Source organism: Enhydra lutris, unplaced genomic scaffold (assembly GCF_002288905.1).
Source record: "Enhydra lutris kenyoni isolate GAN:26980312 unplaced genomic scaffold, ASM228890v2 scaffoldscaffold3, whole genome shotgun sequence".
In the NCBI taxonomy this organism is placed as follows: Eukaryota; Metazoa; Chordata; class Mammalia; order Carnivora; family Mustelidae; genus Enhydra; species Enhydra lutris.
In genome coordinates, this window is record NW_019154087.1 from 85,147,055 (window position 1) to 85,169,555 (window position 22,501).

Below are 22,501 nucleotides of genomic sequence, written 5' to 3' on the forward strand. Positions count from 1 at the left end.
AATAGTCTGACATATTCCATTACCTGAATATACCACAAGGTATTTAACTAGTCTTCTACTGAACTATTGAACTATATACAATAAAACTAACTAGTCTTCTATTGAACTATATACAATAAAATATGGTATGCCTGTATTTTATATCCACATATAAAGTTTTTTTTTTAATTAAAAAATAGTCTGACTTATTCCATTACCTGAATATACCACAAGGTATTTAACTAACGAGTCTTCTATTGAACATTCAGGTTGTTTTAAATCTTTTATCATAAGGGTACCTGAGTGGTTCAGTTGGTTAAGTATCTCACTCTAAATCTTAGGGTCTCAGGGTTGTGAGTTCATGCCCCACGTTAGGCTCCTTGCTGGGTGTGGAGCCTACTCAAAAAAATAAATTTATCATAAATAATACAGCAGTAAATAACCTTGTACCATTGACCCTTAGACAATGTGGGGAGTGCAGACTCCCCATGCAGTCAAAAATCTCTGTATAACCTTTTTCTTGGATGTAGAACTTTTTTTTTTGGATGGAGAACTTTTTAAAAGTAGGCTCCATGCTCAACATGGGGCCTGAACTCACGACCCTGAGATCAAGAGTCACATGCTCCACCGACTGAGCCAGCCAGGCACCCCTCATGTATGTAACTTCTGACTCTCCCAAAAGCTGGCCTGTTGAGTAGAAGCCTTACCCATAACATTCAATTGACACATACTTTGTATGTTTTATGTATCATACGCTGTATTCTTACATTAAAGTAAGCTAGAGAAAAGAAAATGTTAAGCAAGAAAAAATAAGCAAGAAAAATACATTTCTATACTGTATTACATTTATATAAAAAAAAAAACCTGTGCTTAAGTGGACCTGTGCAGTTCAAACACATGTTGTTTAAGGGTCAACTGTATATACATTTTATACATCTGCACATTTACATAGTTGATTCTTGTTATTTGCAGTAGCTATCTTGTAAATACTACATTAGTCAAACCTGAACCACTGCTCCTAGAGAAAATACACAGTTAGGGTCCTGTGAGCCTCTGGTCACATTTTCATTAACCAATCAATACATAACTTTGTTTTATGTGTGTTTCTGTGTAAGGACACCTTATTTAACATATACTGTTAATTAATTAACATGGAATTCATGGACAGCAGTGCCTTAAGTCATACCCGAATGAAGCTTATATAACATATATGTATTTTCTCTGTAAGACACATCACAGACTTCTTACATGTAGAAATACTCAGTAGCATTTAAGCACTATATTGGGGACCATTTTACATAGCAAAATTGCCAACAAAAAATATGAAAAATATTGCACTAAATGGACCACAAAAAGAATGGTGTAATAATAATCTTAAAGCATGAAAGCTGAAACAAGACAGCAAAGCAGCTCCTTTTTAACCTCAGTTAGGAACACACATGGGGTGACAAATTTTTCATCATTCTCAACATGTGCATGTCTGAATGACTGTGATTGTGCTGTGAGTGGTAACTTTGCAGTTACAAGAAATTTTTAGCAGGTAGGCAAATCTGAAGATTAGAAGCATCAATTGTATAGCCACAGGAATACACTTTAGAAGAACTTCTTGGGGCGCCTGGGTGGCTTAGTGGGTTAAAGCCTCTGCCTTCGGCTCAGGTCATGATCTCAGGGTCCTGGGATTGAGGCCCATATCAGGCTCTCTGCTCAGCAGGGAGCCTGCTTCCTCCTCTCTCTCTGCCTGCCTCTCTGTCTACTTGTGATCTCTGTCTGTCAAATAAATAAATAAAATCTTTAGGAAAAAAAAAAAAAGAAGAACTACTTCTGGATCAAAGGCCCTTGGCATTTATAATAGAGAGATGTTGTTAGGCTTGTCTCCAAAGTTTATGTTGTACAAACAATAAAAAAGTATTATGCTCTTAATTTTAAACAATGTAAAGAGAAGTTTTTTAGAGGTTTAGTCAGTTGAGCGTCTGACTCTTGGTTTTGGCTCAGGTCTGATATCAGGGTTGTGGGATCCAGCCCTGTGTCAGGCTCCATGCTCAGTGCAGAGTCTGCTTGAGAGCCTCCCTATGCTCCTCCCCCACCCCCAGCATGTGCATATACTCTCTCTCCCTCTCAAAATACATAAATAAAATCTTTTAAAAAAATTTTAGAAGGGAGTAAAATTTAAATGACTCAGAAAGTAATAAAACAAGGTTGCTTAGAAGAATGTTACAACTAGGGGTGCCTGAGTGGCTCAGTGGGTTAAAGCCTCTGCCTTCAGCTCAGGTCATGATCCCAGGGTCCTGGGATCGAGCCCCACATCGGGCTCTCTGCTCAGCGGGGAGCCTGCTTCCTCCTCTCTCTGCCTGCCTCTCTGCCTACTTGTGATCTCTGTCTGTCAAATAAATAAAATAAAAAATCTTAAAAAAAAAAAAAAGAATGTTACAACTATGACAATATTAAGGCTTTTCACTTATTTTATGTGTATTTCATTTAATACGTGTTTTATCTAGGCAATTAACAGAGACTTGAACTAAATGTATGCATTACTTGTCACACTAAAACACTGGCATTAAAAAAATTTAGACTTCAAACCTCTCTCTATCTCCCTATTTTTGAACAGCAGAACAAAATAAAAGCTCACATACAAGATTTAAGACAACAGCCAACTTCCAGGAAATGTCCTGGGCTTAGTTCACAATGTCCTGTTCTTTTTATATCTTTGCCTATAGCAGTGGTTCCAAATGCTAGAGAGCTTTTTTAAAAAAATAACAGGATTTTCCTGTCTCAGACTCACTGAATCAGAATCTCTGGGGGAAGAGCCAACAAATCTTTATTTTTAAAAAAAGCTCATAGATGATGTTTGGGAAGAAACAATCAAGGTTGTTTTGAGTCAGAAAATAACATTTAAGCACTGTAAGATGTTCTGTTCAATCATGTTCAGTATGTTACATTTAGGTCCTAATGAAGGTACTCATATATGAGGGTACATAATACCTACTAAAATGTAAAAAAATAAACAAGGATTTTCTGCCTTCTAGTCATCAAAAAATAAAAAAGGCTTTATAGTACACAAATTAGGGATATAAAGTACTTATAAATAATTTGATGAAACATATTACAATTGCTCTTCCTAATTTTATAACTTCGAGGATTAGCTTACCTGTAAAAATAAGAGCACCCTCGGACAGTGTTGTGAGTATAGTGCTCCAAGGTCTTCTCATTGCCATAATCCTCTGAAGGATCAGACCAAAGCAGATCACACACTGGCCCAAAGGCTGGAGGTTCTTTAAACCTGTCTAACTAGAAAACACACAAAAGCCAAAAGAAGAAAAATCATGAAGGTAAAAGCGCTTTTGGAAACTGGTATGGGTCAAAAACAAAACAAAACAAAACAAAACCCTCCCACCCACAAGAACATGTTAGGAGAAAAAGTAGCAAGCCCCAGTAAAGAATTTTTCCTTTAGGAAGAAAATGAGCATTTAATAAATCTGGATACACAATTTTTATTATTTTTTTGAAATAAACTTGTATAACTATCCCTGTCATCTAGCAATACTGTAGAAAAGGACTCCTTTACATCCTAGTCTTAAAAGCAGTACCCACCTAATTCAAATGTGAAATCAACCACTATGGAGAGACACTATTATTAAGAAAGACTACATAACGGTTCATTTCAACTGCCTAGGTGAGCTAACATTACCATCAGAGCAAGAAAGGTTTTACAATTGTTCTGTTCATTGTTTACTTCATTTCAATGGAGATTTCTAGTTTTATTTTGTGAAGGACTTTCATCCTTTCCATTCTATGCAGTGCAGGCATTTCAATGTAAGTTATTAATTTAAGACTTGAGTCACTGCTGCTTTGGTTGTTAGTAGCATAAACACCAAGACAAAACCAGTAACTAAAATAGCTGAGGACTTCTACTAAATGAAAGGGGAAGTTTTTAATACAATTGATTCAGAATTGCAAAATTCAAGACTTATACTGTAAAAGAGAAATTCTGGTTATTTAAAGACCCTAAGGCAGCAGAAATATAGGCATATCTTCTTATCCTGAGGAGAGTAAACTTTAATTCAGAGAAAAGTCTTATAAACAGAAAAATCTTTAATTTCAGTACCTACATGAGACAGGCAGAAAAATACAAAGGTAGAGAAAAGATACAATGTAAAACAAGAAAAGTGAAAAAAGGATGGATCATCCTTATAGAAAATCCCAAAATTAATAACAACCAATTCACACAGTGTAGAAATTAAATTCTATCATCTAAAATGTCAACGTTAATGAAATTTCAGAGCTGGAAGTCCTCAGACCATCTATTCTGATTTTTTCATTTCTCAGAGAAGAAAATGTGACTTAGAGTTAAGTTGTTTGGTCAAGGTTACACAATTAACTGCAGGACAGGGATTAGAACCCTGATTTCCTTCCTTTCGTATTGCTACAAAATTTAAAGTTTCAGAGCTATACTCAAAATAGGTTATGTTTCCAGTGGGTGAAAAAACAGATTTCATTAAAATTTACATATATTTTCTGGAAGATATTTAGCAAAATGTTAACAGTGGTTGTCTGCCAATAAGGAGATCACAGGTGATTTCCATTTTCTTACTTTTGATTATCTGTATTTAAAAATTTTCAGCAATAGAGGCATATTAGGTGACTACAGTAAAAAATAAAACTAAAAATATATATACTTCATGAGACTAATGAAAGATTACTTACTTTCTTAATGTCATCTAAACTAGTAATTTCAGGTGACATCCCTCCATGTACACACAGAAACTGCTGGTTTAAGAGGGCAGCAAGAGGAAGACAGTCAAATGTCTCCATACAAGCATCATACACCTGTTCGGAATATTTGATTCGACCTATCAAAAAAAGAAAAACAGTCAAAGGAAGAAAAGCTAAAATTTATCATATGTGAAAAAGGATACTGGACAGAAAATTATGAAGCTACTTCAAAGCGAATTATTTCAGGCCAATTTGAAAACAATCATCTTTATAAAAATATTCTTGAAAAGTTGTAGATAAAAGGTAAAGAAAATCTTCTCTAAAGACAAGTGTGACCTTGGATTAACTTTCCAGCTCTGTTGCCTTGGAAACCTGATAAGGTGAATGTCAGCTGTGTTATAAGGCAACATGGCTTATGGTAAAAATTACTCAATTACCTGGTAGGTAGCTACATCTTTGGACTTCTGAGTGGGATGACTCAAGGTAGGTCCCTGTGGGACCCTGGAATCTAAACCAATAAAGCTCTTATGGGCAATATCAGGAATCGTGCTACATGAGGCTTCTAAGCCACAGGGACTCCCTGATCTACCCAATGTGGATATTGTTTCCCTGCACCTGAACTGTGACTTGGACGGGGAGGCAAAAGGCAGAAAATTTTTGGACTGCTATATCCACTCCTATGAGGACTACTCCACTGAAAAGGGATGCCCAGATCCCCATTCCTGGACTGTATCCTTCTAAGTAGATAAATGCCAATATGGCCCACAGAAGTCTTGTAAGCCTGAAAATTTGGGGGGAACTAAAAAGACTCCCTGTGGGTACTGAAGATATAAAACTGGAAACTGAAGTTTTAAGAGTAATCAATAAAATGTCAGTAATCTTTTGCTATGATTTTTAAGATCTTTAAGAACATTTTGTCCCAATTCTATTTTATGTAAAAAAATTCATCTTTGGGGTGCCTAGGTGGTTCAACTGGTTAAACATTTGCCTTTGGCTCAGGCCATGAGATCAAGTCCCTCATCGGGCTCCCTCTCCATCTCTTTCAAGTAAATAAAAAAAAATAAATAAAAATAAATGTTCATCTTTATGAACTGTATTTTGGAGTTAAAGAACAAGGAAACACTCCAGTGGGCCAAGGGTGGGTTCTCCACAATTACCCAGAAAGAATCTGTCATGAAGTAAGAGGTGGAAAGCTACGAGATGGTTTTAGTTTAAAGAGAAAGGGAATATTTTCTTCTTCCTTGGCCTTGGATTTCAGAAAGTCAAGCATGGAGGTGCCTATTGGTAAAGAAGGCAAGAGGCTGTATAGACAGGCAGCCTTATAGAAATGTGAGCTCCTTCTCTTCCAAAATTCTGTGAAGATGAGACAAGCCTACAGGAACTAGAGAACAATGCTTTAACAAGTGAGTCAGATTATCTAGCTGATCATTATTTCTGTGTTTACTTACTTGTAATTTCCAAGCTTTTAGAAAAGATGTGTTTAAGGATCAGAGCCTGGTCTTAGCAAGGCTTTAGAGAATAAAGTGAAGGGTAATGGTCCAGATTTGGGCCAGAGTACAAACATGGATGGCAGAAATGTCTGGAGAGACATTTTTAAAGGGGAGATATAAATGAAAGGACCATATTTGAAGTTAAAAGACCTTCCATTCCTGAATGTGAGGATCTTCTCCTTATTGCCAAGGTTTGAGAGTGTTAAGGGAGTTTGTGGGTTCCTTTAAAAACTTTCAGAGCAGGGGCGCCTGGGTGGCTCAGTGGGTTAAGCCGCTGCCTTCGGCTCAGGTCATGATCTCAGGGTCCTGGGATCGAGCCCCGCATCAGGCTCTCTGCTCGGCAAGGAGCCTGCTTCCTCCTCTCTCTCTGCCTGCCTCTCTGCCTGCTTGTGATCTCTGTCTGTCAAATAAATAAATTAAAAAAAAATTATTAAAAAAAAAAAAAAAACTTTCAGAGCATTTTATATTACCATGACCACAAGTAAGATCATCTTATTTCACAACATACGCTAACTCTAATAGGACAACCAAGTTAATAAGAGCCATGCCTTATGAATCTTTGCATCTCCTTAAAATTACATCCTTATATTCTGCTTTTTATCTGAATGCTATAAATTTTGACTATTGCAAAAGTAGATCCATACTGGCCACAAAGTTTATATGAGGAAAAAAGTTAAAACAAAACAAAACAAAAAAACTAACTCCTTTTGTCTGTGGCCAGTGATTAAAAAACCCTTGGAGCCAGAGTTCCCTCTGTTGCCAATGTCAATAAAAAATTCCTCTGTAATGGGACGCCTGGGTGGCTCAGTTGGTTAAGCAGCTGCCTTCGGCTCAGGTCATGATCCCAGTGTCCTGGGATCGAGTCCCACATCGGGCTCCTTGCTCATCAGGGAGCCTGCTTCTCCCTCTGCCTCTGCCTGCCATTCTGTCTGCCTGTGCTTGCTCTCTCTCCCTCTCTCTCTCTCTGACAAATAAATAAATAAAATCTTTAAAAAAAAAAAATTCCTCTGTAAGAGTCTTAAGCTTGGATATAGGCAGGAGTTCTGTGTTTTGTTTTGTTTTTAATTCAAGTATAATTGACATGCAATGTCATATTAGTTTCAGTACAACATAGTAATTCAATTCTATATATTATGTAATGCTCACCATGATAAGTGTAGTTACCATCCTTATCATATAGTTATTACAATATTATTGACTATATATCCTATGTCATACTTTTCATTCTTGTGACTTATTTATTCTCTAACTGGAAGTTTGTGCCTCTTAATCACCTTAACCCATTTAGTCCATTATCCCACCGGTTTCCCCTCTGGAAACCATATTTTTTCTACATATTTACGAGTCTGTTTCTGCTTTTGTTTTGTTTTTCAGATTCCACATCTAAGCGAAATCATAAGGTATTCGTCTTTCCCTGTCTGACTTATCTCACTTAATATAATACCCCCTGGGTTATTCCATGTTATCACAAAGAACAAAAGTTTTCATTCATTTTATGGCTGAGTAGCACTGTCGTGTGTGGGGGTGCCTAGGCGGCTCAGCCAGTTAAGTGGCTGACTCTTGATTTCGGCTTAGTTCCCGATCCCAGTTTCCTGGTGTCCCAGAATGGAGCCCTGCATCACGCTCCCTGCTTGGCCGGGTGGTCTGCTTCTCCCTCCGCCCCTCCCCCTGCTCCTGCTTTCTCTCTCTCTCTCTCTCTCAAATAAATAAATAAAATCGTTTTTTAAAAAATAAAAAAATATTACTCTGTGTGTGTATGTGTATATATATATACACATCGCATCTTTATCTTTTTTCCTATCAAAGGATACTATGTTGCTTTCATATCTTGGCTACTGTAATTACTGTTACAATAAACATAAGGGTGCATATATCTTTCAAATTACTGTTTTCATTTTCTTTGGTTAAATCCCTAAGTGATGGAATTATACGGTACTTCTATTTTTTTTTCCTATTTTTAATTTTGTAAGGAAACTCCATACTGTTTTCCATAATGGCTGCACCAACTTACATCCTTCTCCCCATCTTTGTTATTTCTTGTCTTTTTGATACTAGCCATTCTGACTAGTATGAGTTGATAGCTCATTGTGGTTTTGATATGCATTTCCCTGATGATTAGTGATATTGAATAACTTTTCATATGTCTGCTGGTCATCTGGATGTCTTCTTTGGAGAAAGGTCTACAAATGACTCAAAAGAATTCCTTAGCCTACTACCAAAAGGATACCAAGTCTGGAGAAAGATGGCAAGTGTCAACCCCATTTTGTACATTAAAACAGGAGGTTACACAGAAAACAAGTGTTGGCAAGAATGTGCAGAAAAAAATGGAACCCTTGTGCACTGCTGGTAGGAATGCAAACTGGTGCAGCTACTGTGGAAAACAGTATGGAGGTTCCTCAAGAAATTAGAAGTAGAACTACCCTATAGTCAAGTAATCACACTACTGCTTATTTACCCAAAGAATACAAAAACACTAATGCAAAAGGATATCTGCACCCCTATGTTTACTGCAGCATTATTTACAATAGACAAATTATGGAAACAGCTCATATGTCCATTGCTACATGAATGGATAAAGAAAATGTTATAAGTATAGGTACAATGGAATATTTATTATTTAACCACAAAAATAAAGAAATCTTGCTGTTTGCAATGAAATGGATGGAGCTAGAATATAATGCTGAATGAAGTCAGCCAGAGAAAGAAAAATACCATATGATTTCACTCATGGGGAATTTAAGAAACAAAACAAAACAAAACAAAACAAAAAAACAAAAAAAAGAGAGAGAGAGAGAGGGGAGCCAAGTGGCTCAACTGGTTAAGCTTCAGCTCAGGTCATGATCCCAGGGTTCTGGAATCGAGCCCCATGTTGGGCTCTCTGCTCAGTGAAAAGCCTGTTTCTCCTTCTCCCACTGTTCCTCCCTGCCCACCCCGCAACCCCTGCCTGTGCTCGCTCTTTCTCTCAACCTCAAATAAAATTTTTTTTAAAAAAGAGATAGAGAGAGAGAGAAAAACCAAGAAACAGACTCTTAACTATAGAGACCAAACTACTGGTTACCAGAGGAGAGGTGAGTGGGGAGATGGGATTAAGAATACACTTAACATTATGAGCACTGAGTATAGAATTGTTGAACCACTATATTGTATATCTGAAACTAATATAATACTAATTGTTAACCGTACTGGAATTAAAATTTAAAAATTCATATTTTTTAAAACCAGGAGATTATGAATCAAATTAAGCCAAAAGAAGTTAATATTATATTAACATGTGACCAAAATAGTTTACAAAATGTTATTTTCTTAAAGTATATGATTAGGTATATAAATACCAATATATTTATTTTCTGAGGGGTTAGACTGAAGATATTTATATTCTTGTTTATAGTTTATCTATGTTTTCTCTGATGAATTATATGAATTTGTATAGTAATATTTATTATTATATTACCTTTATTATTGAAATTTGTTGAAGGCTCACAATGTATCTGTGCCTCAGTGAGTTACGTGTTCCCCACAGCATGGTGGTCAAGAGAATGGAGTCTGGAACCTGACTGCCCAGATCTGAAGCTTGGCTTACTAGCTGTGATACTCAGCACAAATTACTTAGTTCCCTGTGCTTTGATTTCCTCATCTATAAAATGGGCATAATAACAATACATACCTATATTACAAGGTTGCGGAGAAGATTAGATGAATTCATATATATAAAATGCTCTGAATAACGTCTGGCACACGGTAGATATTATGTAAGCGTTAACTAATGAAATCACTTTATTTTATCTTCACAGAAACCCTATAAAACAAGTACTATTACTATCTTCATTAAAGAGCTGAAGAAATTGGGCCTACTTGCCCGAAGTCACAAGCTAGTAAGTGGTAGAACCGGAAATTGAACCTGTTCATGCTCTTAATACCATGCAATTCTTCTGCCAGTAATTATTTCAAGTTAAATATTTAAAAGGGAAATAGCCAAATATGTAATTCCCAAAGGTTAAATAAGCTGGCTCAGTGTTTTATTTTCATGACAAATTTGAAGCTTCATCCATAAAACAGTAATTTCCGTATCAAAGGGAAATGTACCTCAATCACAGGATCACAGTGGTGATACAAGTTCTTTTTTTTTTTTTTTAAAGAGTTTATTTATTTATTTGACTGACAGAGATCACAAGTAGACAGAGAGGCAGGCAGAGAGATAGAGGGAGGAAGCAGGCTTCCTGCTGAGCAGAGAGCCAGATGCGGAACTTGATCCCAGGACCCTGAGATCATGACCTGAGCCGAAGGCAGAGGCTTTAACCCACTGACCCACCCAGGTGCCCCACAAGTTCTAACCAGTATCCAAACTGCAACATTATGGGATGCCTGGGTGGCTCAGTGGGTTTAGCCTCTGCCTTCAGCTCAGGTCATGATCTCAGAGTCCTGGGATCAAGTTCCGCATCTGGCTCTGCTCAGCAGGAAGCCTGCTTCCCCCCCCTCTCTGCCTGCCTCTCTGCCTACTTGTGATCTCTCTTTCTCTGTGTCAAATAAATAAATAAAATATTTTTAAAAAATAATGCAACATTAAGGGTGCCTGGGTGGGCTCAGTTGGTTAGGCAACTGCCTTTGGCTCAGGTCACGATCCTGGAGTCCCAGGATGGAGTCCCACATCGGACTCCCTGCTCGATAGGGAGTCTGTTTCTCCTTCTGATGTATCCCCTCTCATGCTCTCTCTCTCATTCTCTCACTCTCAAATAAATAATCTTAAAAAAAAAGTAACCCAACATTAACAAAACAAAAAAATTTTTTTTTAAGATTTTATTTATTTGACAGAGAGAGTGAGCAAGAGAGGGAATACAAGCAGAGGGAATGGGAAAGGGAGAAGCAGGAACGCCGAGCAGGGAGCCCGATGCGGTGCTGATCCCAGGACCCTGAGATCATGACCTCAGCCGAAGGCAGATGCTTTACGACTGAATCAGCCAGGAGCCCCATAAAACAAAATTTCAACAATATTCTTTAAATGAAATTTTGAGAGTCAACACTATTTCCAAGAAACCATGACCTGGTCTAGCTACTGATTATATACTTACCTTCATTTACATTTGTTTTCATTATTAAAAAGAATTACATTTACATGGTTGAAAATATAAAGGCTATAAGAGGTTATACAGGTCTACAAACCCCAACTCCCCCCACCCACCCCCTGCAGGCAACAAGTGTTACTCGTTTTCTGAGGCTCTTTACAAAGATACCATACGCATACATATGCAGATATGTACATTTATTCTCTTTTCAAAATATCCTTTTGTTTTTTACCTAAATGGTAGCATATATACAGTGTTTTACACTTGCTTTTTGTACTTAACATATTTTGGAGATCATGCCACATCTTTATATGAAGAGCTTCATAATTTTTTTATGTCTACACAGTAGTTCACTTTATGGATATACCACAATCTAACAACACTAATCTCTTACTACTAAAAATAATATTGTAAGCATTAATATGACAAGCAATATTTATTTTTAAAAAAGAAACCTGTCATAACAATATTGTTTTCATTACCAAAATTACAGGAGTTTCCATTACCTGTCAGTAAGCTATTTAATTAAACATCAAAAAAATGGCTCAAGGAAACAATTAATTTACTTTAGAAATTTGGACCCAGAGTTATAGGATGGAATCATAAAAGCACTAGGTTTGCTTTCCAATAAAGTAAACCTTTATTTATTCCAATAAAGCAATGTTTCTGCAAAGATAAATGATATGTCTAAAGTTAACTGTTCTATTTTTCTTTGCTACTCAAATTATCTCTGGGTTTTGAAAGAAATATTAAAAATAATTGTAAAGCAGTTTAAGAATTTATGTAAAAAAGAACAACCTCCACCTGTCACCCTTAGAAACAGTCACAAGACTGCAGCTGCACAATCTGGAACGAAGCATCACTTAGCAGTAATTGTAAGGTGCTGATTCTGAAAGCCACGGTGGCCCTTTAAGAGAGCTCAGCTTAGGGGCGCCTGGGTGGCTCAGTGGGTTAAAGCCTCTGCCTTCAGCTCAGGTCATGATCTCAGGGTCCTGGGATCGCGGCCCCGCATCGGGCTCTCTGCTCAGCATGGAGCCTGCTTTGCCTCTCTCTCTGCCTGCCTCTCTGCCTACTTGTGATCTCTCTGTCAAATAAATAAATAAAATTAAAAAAAAAAAAGAGAGAGAGAGAGAGCTCAGCTCATCAGTGAAAACATCCATACAAAGCAGCACACATGCTCTTTGCTCATAAGAATAAAATGTGAAATTGTATTTGTGTGCTTGTTCCAAGATTTATTCACGTTTCAGATGCAGCATTAGAATGAAACATGAGTATCTCTGAAGATAAGAAAAAAAGAGGGGCACCTGGGTGGCTCAGTGGGTTGAAGCCTCTGCCTTTGGCTCAGCTCAGGTCATGACCCCAGGGTCCTGGGATCAAGCCCCGCATCGAGCCCCGCATCGGGCTCTCTGCTCGGCAGGGAGCCTGCTTCTCCCTCTCTCTCTGCCTGCCTCTCTGCCCACTTGTGATCTCTGAGTGTCAAATAAATAAATAAAAGAAAAGAAAAGAAAAAAAGAAACCTGGTTTGACTAATTAAAGCATGTGAAAAGTAAATAAAAACCTAAGATAAGAAATTCTGCGCAAAATGAAACACTTAAAATGTTTCCTCATACCTATTGTTCCATCTTCTAAAAATAGTCTGAACCAATTTATACTAGTCAAAAAGGAAACTCTGAGAAAACAGAGGAAGAATTGGATAAAAATGTTACCTAAAAAAACCTGACCCTTAATTCAGAACAGAGGCCTCCACAGACAGCTTTCTTATGACTTATTTACTGTGAAATGCTAATTGTTCCAGGTCCTTGATATGCATTATTTAATTTTCCCAGGTAAAGAAAAGGAAGTTTAATGAGTGATATCCCTGCATTTGCCTTATAAAAACAATGCAAAATATTTCCAATTTTTAAACTATTTGGTGAAGTGGTTCTCAAATGACAGCAGACACTTTCCAGGCCTCTGGAGCAGGTGTTCTAAACCAGCAGCATGCAGCACAATTATTTGTTGTGCTTTAAAAAGCCTTTTAAATGCTTGGGGCCCATTCAGGTGATTTTGAAGTTACCAATTCAAAAATATATTATAGGAGTGCCTGGGTGGCTCAGTAGTTAAGCTCCTGCTTCCGGCTCAGGTCATGAACCCAGGGTCCTGGGATCTAGACCTGCATTGGGCTCCCTGCACGGCAGGAAGTCTGCTTCTCCCTCTCCCACTCCCCCTGCTTGTGTTCCCTCTATCTCTATGTCTCTCTCTGTCAAATAAATAAATAAAAGCTTAAAAAAAATAAAAATAAAAATTTATTATAATAGGAGTACATGGTGGTGATAAAAGATAACTCCAGCAGTACCACAGGAAGATATAAAATTAAAAGTACAAGTCCTGCTGACCCAACTCCCTACAAATAATTATGGTTTTTGACTTTTTGCATATTATATATTTTTAATTTACAAAGGAGATCACATTATACATGTTCCGCAAATGGCTTCTGTCACTGAACAAAGTATTTTAACATGTGTCTACATTAGTATATCTAGGTCCACCTTGATCTTTCAACAGTTTCAATAGAATAGAACAGTTCAATAAAATGAACATCTTTCATATGTATTATTTAAGCAGTCCCTTTCTGATATTTAAATTATCTTTTTTTAAAAGATTTGTTTTATTTTATTTTTTTGAGACAGAGAGAGAGAGCATGAGAAGGGAGAGGTCACAGGGAGAAGCAGACTCCCCGCTGAGCAGGGAGCCTGATGTGGGACTAGATCCCGGGACTCCAGGATCATGACCTAAGCCAAAGACAGTTGCTTAATCAACTGAGCCACCCAGGTGCCCATAAATTATCTTTTTTTTTTTTTTTGCTATTATAATTAACACTATAATTATTATCATACATCCTTATACATCCATATCCTATTGTTTTTTTCCAAGTATACAGTATGGTAAGCAGAATTCTAAAATGACCAGCAATGACTTACAGCATTGTGTAATCTATGGTCACTTTCAGTGGTTGGAATTTGTGAATATGTTGAGACTCCTATGATTACATATCCTTAGGACAAAAGGAAGATTCTTCTAGGTAAGCCTGACCTAATCAGGTAAAAACCTAAAAGGTTTTCCCTAGCTGGCTGATCACAGAAGAGGAAGGCAGAGAGGTGCATTCTGGCTGCCTGGAAAAAAGTAAACATCAACACTGACACTGTGAACTGCTTAGGGGGCCAGGTGGCAAGGAACTGCAAGCAATCTCTGGAAGCTGAGGGCAGTCCCTAGCCAACAGCTAGCAGGAAAACAATGAACATTAACCCTACAGTCATAAGGGCTGACAAAAACTGGTGAGCTTAGAAAAGACCCCAAGCTCCAGATGAGAACCATAGCCCTGGTGACACTTGGATTTCAGTTCAGGGAGACCCTGAGCAGAGAATTCAGCCACACTCTGCCTGGACTTCTGACCTACATAACTGTGAGATAATATATGTGTTGTTTCAAACAGCTAAATTTGTGGTGATTTGTTACACGGCATTAAAAAACGTATATAATCTGCAGGAAAACTCCTAGAAGCCAAACGGCTGGGTCAAAAATTTTTACAGACATTCCAAAATTACTCTTCAAATACCTTATACCAATTTAAGCACACCAACAGATCTAATTTTTTTAAATTTCCTGGGTATTACCTAGTGATTTGAACTGTTTATTCTAAGTCCCAAGGGCTGAAATGATCTGTATCTTGCCCACTTGTAGCTCACTGTTCTGTCAGTGGAACTTTTTTTAAGCGTTCATACTCTAAAATTTTTTGTAATAAGAACGACCTTTCCTTTCATCATCTACTAGGAGAAGGCTGTTTATTACAACTGCGAACTCCAGTGTAGGAAGCTACAATAACAAGAGTTACTATGAGCATATGGATAGCAAGTTGTTATCTATCTATAAGTAAAGGGATTTGGGGAGAAGGACTGGATAAACTCTTGAGCCTCAGAAAACAAATTTCAAAGTTGTTTTTTTCAACTTTGAATATTCTTTTGGGAAAAAAACTTTAAATATTTTATGTTATATTCCTCCAAGATAATAATCTGAGGAGAAATCTGAATAGGACACAAAGTAAAATCCATGTTCAAACCATCATTATGACATTAAAGCATTTGTATATATTCAGTATTATGTGGGGAAAGAGGTAGATTTTAGAGTCAAACAATACTCAAGACTTCATTTATTTGCTAGAGAACAGGGTATAGCAAGAGAAAGCATAAGCACAGGGAGCAGAAGAGGGAGAAGGAGAAGCAGGCTCCCCACTGAGCAGAGAGCCCAATATTGGACTCGATCCCAGGACCCTGGGATCATGACCTGAGCCAAAGGCAGACTCTTAACTGACTGAGCCACCTAGAAATTTTGTTCAGCTTCCTTATTTTATAAAGAATATGCTAGGGGCAGGATGCCTGGGTGGTTCAGTCTGCTAAGCATCTGCCTTCAATTCAGATCATGATTCTAGGGTTCTGGGATCAAGTCACACATCAGTCTCCCTACTCAGCAGGAAGTCTGCTTCTCCCTCGGCCTGCCACTCCCCCTGCTTGTGCTCTCTCTCTCTCTGACAAATAAATAAATAAAATCTTTAAAAAAAAAAAAAATATGCTAGGGGCGCCTGGGCAGCTCAGGTCATTAAGCATCTGCCTTTGGCTTAGGTCGTGATCCCAGGGTCCTGAGATCAAGCCCCGCATCAAGCTCCCTGCTCAGCGGGAGGCCTGCTTCTCCCTCTCCCACTCACCCTGTTTGTGTTCCCTCTCTCACTGTGTCTCTCTCTGTCAAATAAATTTAAAAAAACTAAAAAAAAAAAGGAATATGCTAACATTTTAGAAATTAAAAGGGTTAAAATCTTGTGGGTTTTAATTCAATACTTTCCTTACACTTCATATAAAAATACAAAAATTCCTTAAAGTATGAATTGATACATAATATTTTTAGAGGGCTAGAGTATGTAACTAAAGTCTTTAAAATATTCATGCCCTGTGGTCTAATAATTGTCTTCTGAGAATTTGTGCCAAAGTACAAATCCTAGATGACCATTCATTCAACCAATATTTTTAAGCTATCTCCTATGAGTTATTAGATACTGTTCTAGAAAAACAACAGTGCATAAAATATGTCCCTGCTGTCATGGAACTTAAATTATGGGGGGAGAGAAAAATAATAAATGTATTTTTAAAATATAAATTTTAGGGTGCCCGGGTGGCTCAGTCGGTTAAGCATCGGCTCAGGTCATGATCCCAGGGTCCTGAAATCTAGTCCCGCATCGGTCTCCCTGCTCAGAGAGCCTCCTTCTCCCTCTGCCTCTCCCCCTGCTTGTGCTCTCTCTGTCGCTCTCAAATAAATAAATAAAAATCTTAAAAAAAATAAAATGAAATAAAATATAAATTTTATATAAAAATATATAAAAATTTCAGGTATTGATAGATACTAGTTTTTTTAAAAAGCAGGGCATGAGAGTAAAATGATGAGATATTTAACTTAGAAAAAGCAACCAGGGAAGAAAGTTTCTTAGATGACATGAATGAACAGATAGCTATCTGGGAAACAGTAACTGCAAAAGCCCTGGGGTAAATTCTTTCAAACCAGCCCAATATATTACCATCACATTGAATGTTAAGTAAAAACCAATTGTGAGTACCTAGATTCTGGTCAAAGAAATCTGTGAGGTTTTTTGTTTGTTTTTTTTCAAACAGCTAGCAACATTTTGACTTTCAAAAATTCTACCTTTAATAATAAATTTTTTTACTATTACAGTATTATTTATAGTTGGAAACGATAGAAATGTCATACAGTTATTACTAAATTGGCTACATGAGGGGCGCCTGGATGGCTCAGTGGGTTAAAGCCTCTGCCTTCGGCTCAGGTCATGATCCCAGGGTCCTGGGATCGAGCCCCACATCGGGCTCTCTGCTCAGTGGGGAGCCTGCTTCCTCTTCTCTCTCTCTGCCTGCCTCTCTGCCTACTTGTGATCTCTGTCTGTCAAATAAATAAATAAAATCTTTAAAAAAATAAATAAATAAAATAAATTGGCTACATGATAAGTGCATTCATAAGATGGGATACTTTAAAAATATTAAAATAACATTTTAAAATCATGTTCAAAAATAGTGAGTGGTACAGAAAAAATTTCTTACATAAAGTGAAAAGAGCAATTTATTAATCAGTGCATATAGTAGCCCAATTTTATTTTGAAAATATGTACAGATATATATGCATTTGAACTATTTCATGATAGGCTTTTATATATGCAGAAAAGAAGACTATTTCTCAAATAGTGAGATAATAGTTATTATATTTAAGTTGTATAACTATGCACAATTTTTATCTTCTTTGGACTTTTCTGTTTTCCAAATACCTCAAATGTATTACTTTAATATACATAGGGTGAAACTACAAGTTATTTTCAAGATAAACATTTTAAGGTAGAATCTTGGTTCTGACGAGAAAATGAAAACCAGGACGCACTTGAGTTCCATTAGTTTCTTTTCTGCATGTTTGGTTCATTTTGGGACTGAGAACAGGGGAACTAAAAAAGTTATGGAAGTGCCTGGCTGGCTCAGTCAGTAGAGCAAGTGACTCTTGATCTTGGAGCTGTGAGTTCAAGCCCCACATTAGGAGTAGAGTTTACTTTAAGAAAAAAAAAAAGTTCTGGAAAAGTAATTATACTTACATTCCTGTTTGAAGGTGAAATACTCTGTAAGATGCCTGCATTCATGATTTCCTCGAAGTAGAAACACTGTTTTGGGATGATTAATTTTTAAACTCCATAAAAACAGCACACACTGTAAGACAAATATAAGGATAAATTTTTATACATGACCATGATAACACATAAAGACAATTTATAGGAATTCAAATGACTTGCTATAATGGTATAGCTCATTGCTATTCCCAAATTGAAACATGAAAACTTCCAGCTTTTTGAATGTGACATGCTATTGCCCTAGTCTAGTGAGTAGGCTCCATACATACTTCTCCTTAATTTCTATTCCAATGTTCTATCTAGAACTCTGTGACAAAGCCATTCACATACACACACACACACACACACACCCCCCTATGTCCTAAAATCTGTATTTTATTTAATGAAGAAACACCAGAGACATTTCCACTAAAATAAGGAATGAGGCAAGGATATCCACTATCTTCTGCTACTATTCAACACTATACTAGAGGTATTAGCTAATTGAATTAGACAAGAGAAATTAATTAGAGGTTTAAGAATGGGTAAAAAAAAACCCTCTATTTGAAGATGATATAGTAATGGTATATCTGACAATGGAATACTATGCAGCCATCAAAAGAAATGAAATCTTGCCATTTGCAACGCCGTGGATGGAACTAGAGGGTATTATGCTTAGCAAAATAAGTCAATTGGAGAAAGACAACTATCATATGATCTCCCTGATGTGAGGAAGTGGAGATGTAACATGGGGGGTTTGGGGGTAGGAAAAGAATAAATGAAACAAGATGCGATCAGGAGGGAGACAAACCATAAGAGACTCTTAAAGTCACAAAACAAACTGAGGGTTGCCGGGGGGAAGGGGTTAGGGAGAGGGTGGTGGGGTTATGGACACTGGGGAGGATATGTGTGATGGTAAGTGCTGTGAAGTGTGTAAATCTGGCAATTCACAGACCTGTACCACTGGGGCTAATAATACATTATATGTTTATAAAAAAAAATTATTTAAAAAATTAAAAAAAAATAATAGTGTATCTGAAAAACCCTAGGAAAAGATCAATCATAAAACTAACTCAAACAGGGCGCCTGGGTGGCTCAGTTGGTTAAGCAACTGCCTTCAGCTCGGGTCATGGTCCCAGAGTCCTGGGATCGAGTCCACATCAGGCTCCCAGCTCCATGGGGAGTCTGCTTTTCCCTCTGACCTCCCCTCTCATGCTCTCTCTCACGCTGTCTCTCTCTCTCTCTCAAAATAAATAAATAATAAAAATCTTAAGAAAAAAAACTAACTCAAATAATAAAAGAACTCAGCGATAAGGCAGGATATAAAATTAATATACAAAATCAATAGCCTTCATATACACAATAAATAGGACACACAGTAGAGAAAACGCCATCTACAATAGAGCAAAGAAGATTAAGCATATAGGAATGCAAGATTAAGCATATAGGAATAAATTTAGTAAGAAATGTGCAAAATTAATACCAAGAAAAACTTAAAATCCTCCTGAAAAACACAAAAATAGGCAAGAACAAATAGAAAAATATTCCTTGTTCTTGGATAGGATGATTCAGCATTAGCTCCTCCTAATTTATAAAATTACTGCAATTCCAATAAGAATACCAACAAGCTATTTTATGGAGTTAGACAAGGTGATACTAAAATTTCTATGGAAAAATAAACATGCAAGAACAGCCAGGAAACAGCCAAGAAAAAAACATCGAAAAAAGAGAACTACATGGGAAGGGGAACTAGTCCTATTTGACATTAAAAGATACTATAAAGCTTCTATAATTAAAACAGTGGTACTGGAACATATATAGGTAAATAAAATGGAATAAAATAGTCCAGAAATTAATTCAAGTATGTACAGAATTTTGGTATAATCCTAGATCACTAGGAGTAATGATGGACTTCCTTTTTTTTTTTTTTTAAGATTTTATTTATTTATTTGAGAGAGAAAAGGTACACACGTGCGCACAAGCAGGAAGCCCAGTGTGGGGCTCCTCATAGAACCTGATCCTACTATCCCATGACCCTGAGATCATGACCAGAGCTGAAGTCAGATGTTTAACTGACTAAGCCACTAGGTCCCCCTAATGATGGACTTCTTAATAAATGTCTCTGGGACAACTGGTGCCATTTCAAAAAAATCAGAACCATAACCTACATAATATATAATAAATGAAAAATGAACAAGGGAGCTAATGGTATCGATATGAAACCATTTAAGTTCTATAAGAAAAAATAGTGAGGAGTGCGTGGGTGGCTCAAGTCGGTTAAGTGTGTCTGCCTTCAGCTCAGGTCATGATCTCCAGGTCCTGGAATCAATCCCCACATCAGGCTTCCTGCTCAGCAGGGAGTCTGCTTGTCCCTCTCCCTCTGCCTCTCCTCCTGCTTGTGCTTTCTCTCTCTCCCTCTCAAATAAATAATTGGCAAAAACTGATAAAACTAAATATTCATTTAACTTTTGACCTACCCTGAAGATACCCTCCAACAATAAGAAAATACATATGCACAAAGTTGCAGTATTCCTTATAATACAGCAAAATTTTGAAAACAACCTAAATGACCATACATAGGGCAGACGGCTGAGCAAATTATGACACACTCACACAAGAAAGTACCACGAAGCTACGGAAAAAAACAAACAAACAAACAAACAAACAAAAAAGCCAGACAGAAAGATCTCTATAAACTGATTTGGAACAATTTCCAAAATACACTGTGAAGTGAAAAAAGCAAAATGCAAAAGAGTATGCTACCGTTTCTGTAATAAAGAAGAAATATAAGAAATATACACGTATTGGGGTGCCTGGGTGGCTTAGTCGTTAAGCGTCTGCCTTCGGCCTAGGTCATAATCCTAGGATCCTGGGATCGAGCCCCACATCGGGCTCCCTGCTCAGCAGGAAGCCTGCTTCTCCCTCTCCCACTCCCTCTGCTTGTGTTCCCTCTCTCTGTGTCTCTCTCTATCAAATAAATACATAAAATCTTTAAAAAAAAAAAAAACACAGTTTTTGTTTTTTTTTTAAAGAAATACACATGTATTTACTCATTTGTGCAGAAGAAATACAGGAAGGATAAATCAGAAACTGAAGTTACCTATAGTGGGCACAGAGGAAAGGGGTGGAAGAAAGGGGGCACTGGGAAGAGTTTAAGAGCACTGAGGAGGGAACAAGGCTTCTCAAAGGATAACACTTTGGATAGCTTTGACTTCTAGAACAACAGTAATGTTTTACATATGTCCCCAAAATAAATAATTAAATCAACCAGCATGTGAAAGAAAACCCCAAACAGAATACAAACAGTAATAAACCTAACTGTATTATAAATAGATAAAGCAACAAAGAAGGGTATGGGGAAAAAAAGAACTAACCAAAGTAACTTTGGAAAATAGCATTTTGTCTGCATACTGCAAGGCTAAAGACGTAGAGAAATATACACCAACACTGTATCTCTAGTTAGTAAATCTGTTTTCACAGCATGAATTGGCTTTATATACTTATTTCATGGGTATACTAGGATTGAACAGACAAGTAAATATATTGTAGGTAATGGAATAGGAAAGGAAGAAGACTAGACTGAATCTTGTGATGTTGGGACTGGAATCAAAACTTACTCTTTTTAGGGTATATACAGATAGATATAGAAACAAATAAAAATGTGGGTATATGTGCAGGTTAGTGTGTTTATATCTATTTCCTAGCTCCTCCTGAGAGGGCCTAGGACCTCAAAATCACTATGTGTATTGATTTTGGGACTACAAATAAATTTTAGCAAGAAGGCATATATGCAAACACAGAACCTGCAAATAATGATCAATCATATATACTCATCATGAAATATACATTATCTCAAACACAGTCTCCAAACACAAGCAACAACTGACAGGATTATGGTAAGAATCACATAATCAATAACTGGAGTTGGCAATTTTGATACTCAAAAGCAACTCCTAGTTCAAGCAGAAAGAAATAATGAAAGTTACAAGGAACAATTCAATGCAAACAGAATTTTTCAATTGCAATTTCAAACAATTGCAATGCAAAAAGAATGCATTATTTTCAAGTATATACAAGACAGCCACAAAGGGGCACCTGGCTGGCTCACTTGGTAGAACATGGCAACTCTTGATCTTGGGGCTGTGTGTTCAAGCCCCATGTTGAGTGTAGGGTACTTAAAAAAAAAATGGTCACATAAATCTACTAGGTACCTCATCACAAAGGGAGTCTCAAAAAAATTCCAAAGTATGAGTATTATTCAGGTTATGTTCTCTAATTAAATTACATTAATTAGAATCAGTAACAAAATATAACACTAATAAAAAATCCTGCATGACTGAAAACAAAAAAATATTACTTCATTATCCTAGAGTTAAAGAGAATTCTTAAAATATAAAATACTAAATAGGGGCACCTGGGTGGCTGAGTGGGTTAAGCCTCTGCCTTCGGCTCAGGTCATGATCTCAGAGTCCTGGGATCGAGCCCCACATAGGGCTCTCTGCTCAGGGAGCCTGCTTCCTCCTCTCTCTCTGCCTGCCTCTCTGCCTACTTGTAATCTCTGTCTGTCAAATAAATAAATA

The 22,501-nt window shown here is 37.1% G+C and overlaps 1 protein-coding gene across 2 annotated transcripts in view; it reads right to left on the bottom strand.

The window, feature by feature from the left end:
* LOC111154144 (protein phosphatase 3 catalytic subunit gamma) overlaps nt 1-22,501 on the bottom strand; it is a 103,580-nt gene that overhangs the window by 30,090 nt on the left and 50,989 nt on the right. For both annotated transcript variants that reach the window (XM_022513562.1, XM_022513570.1), the window contains exons 4-6: nt 17,910-18,021; nt 4,681-4,826; nt 3,125-3,264 (exon numbers count right to left, since the gene is read on the bottom strand). In XM_022513562.1, coding sequence (XP_022369270.1) covers nt 3,125-3,264; nt 4,681-4,826; nt 17,910-18,021 — 398 coding nt within the window. The remainder of the gene's footprint in view (nt 1-3,124; nt 3,265-4,680; nt 4,827-17,909; nt 18,022-22,501) is intronic.